Raw genomic sequence first — 10,207 nt, 5'->3', positions numbered from 1 at the left:
ACCGCGCAGCGTAACCCCTTCTACAAAACGTATGTTCCACATTCCACCCGTCGCTACCCACAACATCCACTACACCAATCGCCTGCAATACCTCACGTAAAACCCTTAAATTACACCCCCCACCACGCGGTTCGACGTCTTTTTCCCGGATCACACAATTCCAATCACCTGCCACGACAGAAACTAAGGGTAGACTTCTGAGAAAATAAACCAAAACATCGCGTACAAAATCCTCTTTTACTCGTCGATTTGTTGTCGCTGGCATATATACGCCCACGAAACCTACCTGAATGTTCCCCCACGAACCCACCACACGCACAACCCGGCCCCCTCCGCCCCACTCCCATGCTACAAGCTTAAAAGGGCTGGTCTCCCTTATGCCTATCACAACCCCACCCTTGAGATTATCCGAATTTCCCGCATAGCACTTATACCCTTGCACAAGTAATTCACTACCACACTGAAAATTGTGTTCCTGTATAAAAAAAACGTCAACATTCATACGTCTGAGCGATACCTCTACCCAACGTCTCTTGACCTCTGCTCTGAGGCCATTGACATTCATTGTTATACACTTGAACTCTCTAGTTAGGTTTTCTCATTTCGTTTTCCCATCACCTTTATACCTGACTTGGACTTGCCACTGCTGCACCTGCCCGTTTTCCCCACACTCCCACTTAACTTCTCTAAGGGGGGTCCCTTAATTCCCTTGGCTCTTCCACCGGAGGTGACGCACCCAATCGCCTCGATCTCCGACGCTGGTGGTAGCGTCGAGACGATCTCCTCTGCAGCATCCACTGCTTCACTCCACTTTACATCCGCTGGTAAAACCTGCAGCACGTCGTCCACCATTGTGGGCTTCTGATGGGCCAGCTCATCCTCCTCCATCGTATCTTTGGATGCAGTGTCTGTCAGGTCCGACCGTTGTTTCCCTCGTCGGTGCTCACAAGACGCCGCCATATGACCCGTTGCACCACAAAGTAGGCACGTCCGAACCTGGCCCGGGTAGGTTACGTCCTGTTTCCAATTAAACTTACCTGACACAATTTACCTTTGATGTTAAAGGTCTCTCTGACTTATGTAAAATTGATATTGCAGCAGTTAGTAAATATCTACACGAAATATTTTAGTTTACCCAGAAGAGTATACAAGGCAGTTTACCTCTTATTCTCCTTTAATTTTTTCACTACAGGATTCATACTGGTTCTGAAATTATCATAGTTAAAATGTTTTAAATAATCTTGGTTGTACACGAGGATAGTTATAATTCAATTGTTACTCAGTATTTAAGTTATATTTATTTAGTTACTTATTTCATCTTATTTTTAATTCCTATAATCTTTAAAATAACTCGTATAATCGTTTTATTATAAGTAGTATAATCTTTGTTAAATGTCTAAGCAGTTTACAAAGCATTATATAATTCTTCTAAATATCTTAAACTAGTTCTAAGTTCTTTTAATATTCAATAATCTAGTTCTAATTCAGAATTTAAATTAATTAGAATTTTTAGTCTGATACTTATATTTTTAATATTTTTTTAATGTTGCTGTAATACGGTTATAGGTTCTGATGATGGATGAAGAAGCAACCGAAATGTTAATGTATACGTAAACCGGATATCCAATGTGAGAATTAGTAACACAAGACCTGTGTTCCTGTGATCTCTGGTTATCTGTGATAATACTCGTGCTGTCTCGCCCCCTCACACACACACACACGATCAAATCTTCTGTTGTGGGACTGTGACACACCTGGCCACACACCTGGCCACACACCTGGCCACACACCTGGCCACACACCTGGCCACACACCTGGCCACACACACCTGTCTGAATACGTCGATCCTCCTGGCGACTGTCAGGTGGGTAACTATGCTAATAATACTGGATATGCCTGATGAGTGTTAGTCTGTAGGTTGTGCAGGTGTGGTTGTTCTACCTGTTATATATGCTAGATCCGAAATCTTTAAATTTTAAGTACAAAACTTTGATAACATTTGCAGTTAACAGTGTGTCTGTCAGACCTTAACTTGTATCTTACAAAATTTGTCTCTATTCTACGTAAATTACAAGCTGGTGATGATGCACAGATCAACAAAACTGTTACTTTCATTAGAAATAAACCTATTAACCCTTAATCAGATATTATAAGTTAGGATTGAAACCTTTTAAATATTTAAAAAAAATGACAAGCAAAAAAATCTATTTGATATTTAGTGATTCGACTACACTAAATAACGATTGGAAACCCATTTATTGGGATGCGATGCAGACTATGGTAAATTTTCTTCTCAGTGTTCAAGATCAACGAGCAGAGACGCCTCTAAGGCTGGAAATGGAAATATAATCTTTTCCTGGAAACATTGGCCTGGTACTGTGACATATAGTGCGATTAAACAGTGCAGAGTTCTACATTACGCCAGTAAACCTCCCCTCGTGGGGTGGCTGTGGTGGATGCCAGTAAACCTCCCCTCGTGGGGTGGCTGTGGTGGATGCCAGTAAACCTCCCCTCGTGGGGTGGCTGTGGTGGATGCCAGTAAACCTCCCCTCGTGGGGTGGCTGTAGTGGATGCCAGTAAACCTCCCCTCGTGGGGTGGCTGTGGTGGATGCCAGTAAACCTCCCCTCGTGGGGTGGCTGTGGTGGATGCCAGTAAACCTCCCCTCGTGGGGTGGCTGTGGTGGATGCCAGTAAACCTCCCCTCGTGGGGTGGCTGTGGTGGATGCCAGTAAACCTCCCCTCGTGGGGTGGCTGTGGTGGATGCCATTAAACCTCCCTTCGTGGGGTGGCTGTGGTGGATGCCAGTAAACCTCCCCTCGTGGGGTGGCTGTGGTGGATGCCAGTAAACCTTCCCTCGTGGGGTGGCTGTGGTGGATGCCAGTAAACCTCCGCTCATTGGGGTGGCTGTGGTGGATGCCAGTGAACCTCCCCTCGTGGGGTGGCTGTGAGTGGATGCCAGTAACCTCCCCTCGTGGGGTGGCTGTGGTGGATGCCAGTAAGCCTCCCCTCGTGGGGTGGCTGTGAGTGGATGCCAGTAACCTCCCCTTGTGGGGTGGCTGTGGTGGATGCCAGTAAACCTCCCCCTCGTGGGGTGGCTGTGGTGGATGCCAGTAAACCTCCCCTCGTGGGGTGGCTGTGGTGGATGCCAGTAAACCTCCCCTCGTGGGGTGACTGTAGTGGATGCCAGTAAACCTCCCCTCGTGGGGTGGCTGTGGTGGATGCCAGTAAACCTCCCCACGTGGGGAGGGGGTGGTGGATGCCAGTAATCCTCCCCTCGTGGGGTGGCGGTGGTGGATGCCAGTACAGCTCCGCTCGTGGGGTGGCTGTGTTGGATGCCAGTAAACCTCCCCTCGTGGGGTGGCTGTGGTGGATGCCAGTAAACCTCCCCTCGTGGGGTGGCTGTGTTGGATGCCAGTAAACCTTCCCTCGTGGGGTGGCTGTGGTGGATGCCAGTAAATCTCCCCTCGTGGGGTGGCTGTGGTGGATGCCAGTAAACCTCCCCTCGTGGGGTGGCTGTGGTGGATGCCAGTAAACCTCCCCTCGTGGGGTGACTATGGTGGATGCCAGTAAACCTCCTCTGGGGTGGCTGTAGCGGATGCCAGTAAACCTCCCCTCGTGGGTGGCTGTGGTGGATGCCAGTAAACCTCCCCTCGTGGGGTGGCTGTGGCGGATGCCAGTAAGCCTCCCCTCGTGGGGTGGCTGTGGCGGATGCCAGTAAACCTCCCCTCGTGGGGTGGCTGTGGCGGATGCCAGTAAACCTCCCCTCGTGGGGTGGCTGTGGCGGATGCCAGTAAACCTCCCCTCGTGGGGTGGCTGTGGCGGATGCCAGTAAACCTCCCCTCGTGGGGTGGCTGTGGATGCCAGTAAACCTCCCCTCGTGGGGTGGCTGTAGTGGATGCAGTAAACCTCCCCTCGTGGGGTGGCTGTAGGGATGCCAGTAAACCTCCCCTCGTGGGTGGCTGTGGGATGCCAGTAAACTCCCCTCGTGAGGTGGCTGTGTGGATGCCAGTAAACCTCCCTTCGTGGGGTGGCTGTGGCAGATGCCAGTAACCTCCCTCGTGGGGTGGCTGTGAGCGGATGCTAGTAAACCTCCCTTCGTGGGGTGGCTGTGGCGGATGCCATTGAACCTCCCCTCGTGGGGTGGCTGTGGTGGATGCCAGTAAACCTCCCCTCGTGGGGTGGCTGTGGTGGATGCCAGTAAACCTCCCCTCGTGGGGTGGCTGTGGTGGATGCCAGTAAACCTCCCCTCTTGGGGTGGCTGTGGTGGATGCCAGTAAACCTCCCCTCGTGGGGTGACTGTAGTGGATGCCAGTAACCTCCCTCATTGGGTGGCTGTGTGGATGCCAGTAAAGCCTCCCTCGTGGGGTGGCTGTGGTGGATGCCAGTAAGCCTCCCCTCGTGGGGTGGCTGTGGTGGATGCCAGTAAACCTCCCCTCGTGGGGTGGCTGTGGTGGATGCCAGTAAACCTCCCCTCGTGGGGTGGTTGTGGTGGATGCCAGTAAACCTCCCCTCGTGGGGTGGCTGTGGTGGATGCCAGTAATCCTCCCCTCGTGGGGTGGCTGTGGTGGATGCCAGTAAACCTCCCCTCGTGGGATGGCTGTGGTGGATGCCAGTAAGCCTTCCCTCGTGGGGTGGCTGTGGTGGATGCCAGTAAACCTCCCCTCGTGGGGTGGCTGTAGTGGATGCGAACCTCCTTCGTGGGGTGCTTGGTGGATCAGTAAACCTCCTCGGGGTGGCTGTGTGGACCGTAAGCCCCCCTCGTGGGGTGGCTGTGGTGGATGCCAGTAAACCTCCCTCGTGGGGTGGCTGGTGGATGCCAGAAACTCCTCGTGGGGTGGCTGGGTGGATCCGTAAACCTCCCTCTGGGTGGCTGTGGTGGATGCCAGTAAACCTCCCCTCGTGGGGTGGCTGTGGTGGATGCCAGTAAACCTCCCCTCGTGGGGTGGCTGTGGCGGATGCCAGTAAACCTCCCCTCGTGGGGTGGCTGTGGTGGATGCCAGCCAAATTTAATGGAATAGATAATCTGGCATTTTGAAATGGAACATTGAAATTCTATAAGCATGGTCGTACAACAGCAAGGGTTGCAGTCCACACCAGTGGTGGACAAGTTTGTCTCGTTATGTTAGTGACATGCTCACTTATGACCAATATAAGTGGAATTTATTAGTGGAAGAGCGTGAAGGGGCAGTTTGATATAATTTGTAGTAGTATTGTAGTAGCAGCAGCGGGTTTTATGAATCGCCCCTTTTCTCTTAAGGTTTTTTTTTTCAGTATGGAGGGCAGGGAAAGATCATGGTTCATTCTTCTCACCTTTCGTGTCTAGACACGGGGAAATAATGACTGGACACCTTTGGAAATAAATGGTATAAAATACCGACACAATGGAAATATAAACACATTATACTGCATTTGTGTTTATATTTCCACTGGACACCTTTTTTCAGATAACCATAAAGACTTTTCTCTGCCTCTGCGTCACGTTGGCTTGCTGTGTGTCCCCCCCCCTGACCTCCATCACTGAGGCTGGGTGCACCCTAAACATTCTCTCCTGGTACTGATGAACCTAAGCTTCCTGCAACTCTTTACATCGTGTGTTAGCCCACACCACTGCTGACGTGTGTGTGTGTGTGTGTAATTCCGTGAATGTGTACCCTCTCTCCCCTCTCTCCTCCCTCTCTCTCCCTCTCTCTCTCCTCCTCTCTCTCTCCCTCTCTCTCCTCTCTCTCTCCCTCTCTCTCTCCCTCTCTCTCTCCCTCTCTCTCTCCCTCTCTCTCCTCTCTCTCTCCCTCTCTCTCTCCTCTCTCTCTCCCCTCTCTCTCACCTCTCTCTCACCCCTCTCTCTCTCCCTCTCTCTCTCTCCCCTCTCTCTCTCCCTCCTCTCCCCTCCCCTCTCTCTTTCGCCTCTCTCCTCTCCTCTCTCTCTCCCCTCTCTCTCCTCTCTCCCCCTCTCTTCTTTCTCCCCTCTCTCTCCCCTCTCTCCCCCTCTCTCTCTCTCCCCTCTCTCCCTTCCTCTCTCTCCCCCTCGGTCTCTCTCCACCTCTGTCTCTCTGCCTCCCTCTTCCTCTCTCTCCCTCGCTCTCCCTCTCTCTCCATCGCTCTTCCTCTCTCTCTGCCTCGCTCTCCCTCTCTCTCTCCCCTCTCTCTCCCCTCTCTCTCTCCCTCTCTCTCCCCTCTCTCTCTCCCCTCTCTCCCCTCTCTCTCCCCTCTCTCTCTCCCCTCTCTCTCCCCTCTCTCCTCTCCCTCTCTCTCCTCTCTCTCCCCCTCTCTCTCCTCTCTCCCCTCTCCTTCTTTCTCCCCTCTCTCTCCCTCTCCCTCTCTCCCCTCTCTCCCTCTCCTCCCCTCTCCTCTCTCCCCTCTCTCTCTCTCCTCTCTCCCCCTCTCTCCCCCTCTCCCCTCTCTCCCCTCTCCTCCCCTCTCTCCTCTCTCCCCTCTCTCCCCTCTCTCCCCTCTCTCCTCTCCCCTCTCTCTCTCCCCTCTCTCCCCTCTCTCCCTCTCTCTCTCCTCTCTCTCTCCCTCTCTCTCCCCCTCTCTCTCTCTCCCTCTCTCCCCTCCCCTCTCTCCCTCTCTCCTCCCTCTCTCCCCTCCCCTCTCTCTCCCCTCTCTCCCTCTCCCCTCTCTCTCTCCCTCTCTCTCCCTCTCTCCCCCCTCTCCTTCTTTCTCCCCTCTCTCTCACCCCTCTCTCCCTCCCCTCTCTCCCCCTCTCTCCCCTCTCTACCCCTCTCTCTCCCCTCTCCCCTCCTCTCTCTCCCATATGTATACGTCTCTCACTACTTTTGTGCACGTTTCTACCTCCGTCATGGTTTACCTTTTTTCACTCTTACTACCTCTTCCTCCCATCTCTCCTCTTTGGCTTTTCTAGTCCTTGCCCCTAAACTAGCAATTTGGTCTCTTAACTACTACTACCTCTTGACACCTTCCATACACTGCCCCTCCCAAAACCCCCTTCCTCACCACTGTTGCCACACCATCACGAGTCATTCCTTCACATTACATCACACATTTACTCTCTACAGTGTCTGGCAATTATCCACCATCCTGTTTCTCAGTATTGTATATTTCTCAAAAGTTCCTCCTGCTAGGTTCTTATATTTTCGCCGGGAAAAAAGTTTAAATCTAATTGGATGTGAATAAGAGAAGTAGTTTGGAAACTTCTATAGAAGTGAGTCAGTCTGGGTGCAACTGTAGTGCCACTGGTCGAGGTGCCATGCCAGTACTAGCTTGCTACACGCGATGCCTCTCTGCTGACAGTGCCTCCAGACAAAGAACTAGAACCTACTGGAGAGAGTGATAGTGCTTCCAGACCAAAAGCTAGAAGCTTTCAATTCTCTTGCATAATTGTTCAGCCAAGATAGCCAGAATTCACCAGGTGGCGGCTCTTAGCTCCCGAATTGAGGGAAGATGTGGAGAGCTGTGCTGTCAGTGACTTTGCTCCTGGCAGCTGTCCCCAGTGCCAGACTCCTCAACAATCTGCCGGAATTCTCTCTCGAAGATGCAGTGAAAGACATCCTTGCAGATGATCTCAATACTACCTGGGCGAGGGAGGAGAAAGTGCGTCTAGGATACTCGAAGGACATCCTGAAGGACGCCCTAGATGAGAACAACGTGAAGAAAAATACTGAGGATCTCATTAAGAGCATCTGGGAAGAACGGAAGACGGCAGGTAAAGGCAGCCTCAGGGTGGAGAGGAACACTGAGGCGAGTATGGAAGAAATCTGTAGCTGCTTCCAAGGGAACGGAGATTCATGCTCCAATGGAAGTAAGGTAAAATTACTCCTTTTTCTCATGTGTGCAGTTTACCATTGTCGTGGGATAAATTACATAATTTCAATAATTACTGTGATAGCATAGGGAAAAAATACTCCAAACAGTATTAAACTAATTTTAATGTCATCAGTAGTTCCCAAACTTGAGGTCGCGACCAGAATGAGAGTCGCTGGTATGTTTGAGAGAGTCACGGCTTCGTTATCTCGCGAAGAGGTCTGGAGGGACGGGGAAGGGGGGGGATAGGAAGCTTAAGTTGTTGAAAAACTTTGTGTAAATTAAGTCTGTGGATAAACGAATGAGCGAGTGACAGTGGCTGAATGAGTCAGAGTAATGTAAAGGCGTTGAGCAAAGTCCGATATTTTAACGAGTGAATTTAAGTGGCAGTAGAGAACAAAAATTCGCAATACCGTAACTGGAACAATACACAAATAACCCTCACATAAGAGACAGAAACTTATAACGACGTTTCGGTCCAACTTCGACTATTAAAAAATAGCTTACAAATGACATCAGAGATTAAGACAGAGAGGAACACCGCGCACAAAGTTTTGGAGTCTGTAGTTACCCTGTACAACAACTTGTGTCGTACAGAAACACAACGTGAAGGAAAAGCTTTATACATAGTTTAATGTGAACAATTATTCATAATATAACAATATGAAGATACTTAAGAAAAAAAGGTTAATAGTTTTGTGTTAAGTAAACATTTTTTTTAAATAAACATGTTAATTTATGCAAAAGTTGCAAACAGATAATCAGGAATAACTTGTTTCAACAGTAGGAAATTCACCATCAAGGAAGTCTGGTTATCAAGTCTGGTTATCAAGTCTGGTTATCGAGTCTGGTTATCGAGTCTGGTTATCGAGTCTGGTTATCAAGTCTGGTCATCAAGTCTGGTCATCAAGTCTGGTCATCAAGTCTGGTCATCAAGTCTGGTCATCAAGTCTGGTCATCAAGTCTGGTCATCAAGTCTGGTCATCAAGTCTGGTCATCAAGTCTGGTTATCAAGTCTGGTTATCAAGTCTGGTTATCAAGTCTGGTTATCAAGTCTGGTTATCAAGTCTGGTCATCAAGTCTGGTCATCGAGTCTGGTCATCGAGTCTGGTCATCGAGTCTGGTCATCGAGTCTGGTCATCGAGTCTGGTCATCGAGTCTGGTCATCGAGTCTGGTCATCGAGTCTGGTCATCGAGTCTGGTCATCGAGTCTGGCCATCGAGTCTGGCCATCGAGTCTGGCCATCAAGTCTGGCCATCAAGTCTGGTCATCAAGTCTGGTCATCAAGTCTGGCCATCAAGTCTGGCCATCAAGTCTGGCCATCAAGTCTGGCCATCAAGTCTGGCCATCAAGTCTGGCCATCAAGTCTGGCCATCAAGTCTGGTCATCAAGTCTGGCACCATTATGGTCTTGATGCCCAGCCCACTCTGGGGCGTTGATATTTAACTCTTACAATGGCAATATAATCACTTTTAATTAAGTATAACACTAAATTACTTTACCAAAAAAAAAAAATAGGTTGTCTCAATACCTGGAGACTTTTAGGCTACCTGTAAAATAATGAAAAAAAAACAGATTTACAAAATATACAAGTGAGAGCAAATATTAACTCGAGTACCACTTGGAAGGCACCTTTGTTTACCCCATGAGGCACCTTTGTTTACCCCATGAGGCACCTTTGTTTACCCCTTGAGGCACCTTTGTTTACCCCTTGAGGCACCTTTGTTTACCCCTTGAGGCACCTTTGTTTACCCCATGAGGCACCTTTGTTTACCCCTTGAAGCACCTTTGTTTACCCCATGAGGCACCTTTGTTTACCCCATGAGGCACCTTTGTTTACCCCATGAGGCACCTTTGTTTACCCCTTGAGGCACCTTTGTTTACCCCATGAGGCACCTTTGTTTACCCCTTGAGGCACCTTTGTTTACCCCTTGAGGCACCTTTGTTTACCCCATGAGGCACCTTTGTTTACCCCATGAGGCACCTTTGTTTACCCCTTGAGGCACCTTTGTTTACCCCATGAGGCACCTTTGTTTACCCCTTGAGGCACCTTTGTTTACCCCATGAGGCACCTTTGTTTACCCCATGAGGCACCTTTGTTTACCCCATGAGGCACCTTTGTTTACCCCATGAGGCACCTTTGTTTACCCCTTGAGGCACCTTTGTTTACCCCATGAGGCACCTTTGTTTACCCCATGAGGCACCTTTGTTTACCCCATGAGGCACCTTTGTTTACCCCATGGGGCACCTTTGTTTACCCCATGAGGCACCTTTGTTTACCCCTTGAGGCACCTTTGTTTACCCCTTGAGGCACCTTTGTTTACCCCTTGAGGCACCTTTGTTTACCCCATGAGGCACCTTTGTTTACCCCATGAGGCACCTTTGTTTACCCCATGAGGCACCTTTGTTTACCCCATGAGGCACCTTTGTTTACCCCATGAGGCACCTT

At 49.9% G+C, this 10,207-nt stretch overlaps 1 protein-coding gene across 3 annotated transcripts in view; it reads left to right on the top strand.

The window, feature by feature from the left end:
• The first annotated feature begins 739 nt into the window (after nucleotides 1-739).
• Nucleotides 740-10,207, top strand: part of LOC128703317 (uncharacterized) — a 38,162-nt gene continuing 28,694 nt past the window's right edge. Inside the window, exons 1-2 of one of the 3 annotated variants that reach the window (XM_070085303.1) lie at nucleotides 740-1,005; nucleotides 1,567-1,864. Coding sequence is in view for 2 of the 3 variants with exons in the window: in XM_070085301.1 (XP_069941402.1) it covers nucleotides 7,399-7,761 (363 nt within the window). In the remaining variant the exon portion in view is untranslated. Of the gene's footprint in view, nucleotides 1,006-1,566; nucleotides 1,865-7,184; nucleotides 7,762-10,207 lie in introns of those variants that run through there. The other 2 variants (XM_070085301.1, XM_070085302.1) reach the window with 2 other exon arrangements.

Source organism: Cherax quadricarinatus, chromosome 15 (assembly GCF_038502225.1).
Source record: "Cherax quadricarinatus isolate ZL_2023a chromosome 15, ASM3850222v1, whole genome shotgun sequence".
NCBI lineage: Eukaryota > Metazoa > Arthropoda > Malacostraca > Decapoda > Parastacidae > Cherax > Cherax quadricarinatus.
The sequence above is the reverse complement of the archived record's forward strand: the minus strand, read 5'-3'. Positions and strand labels throughout refer to the sequence as shown.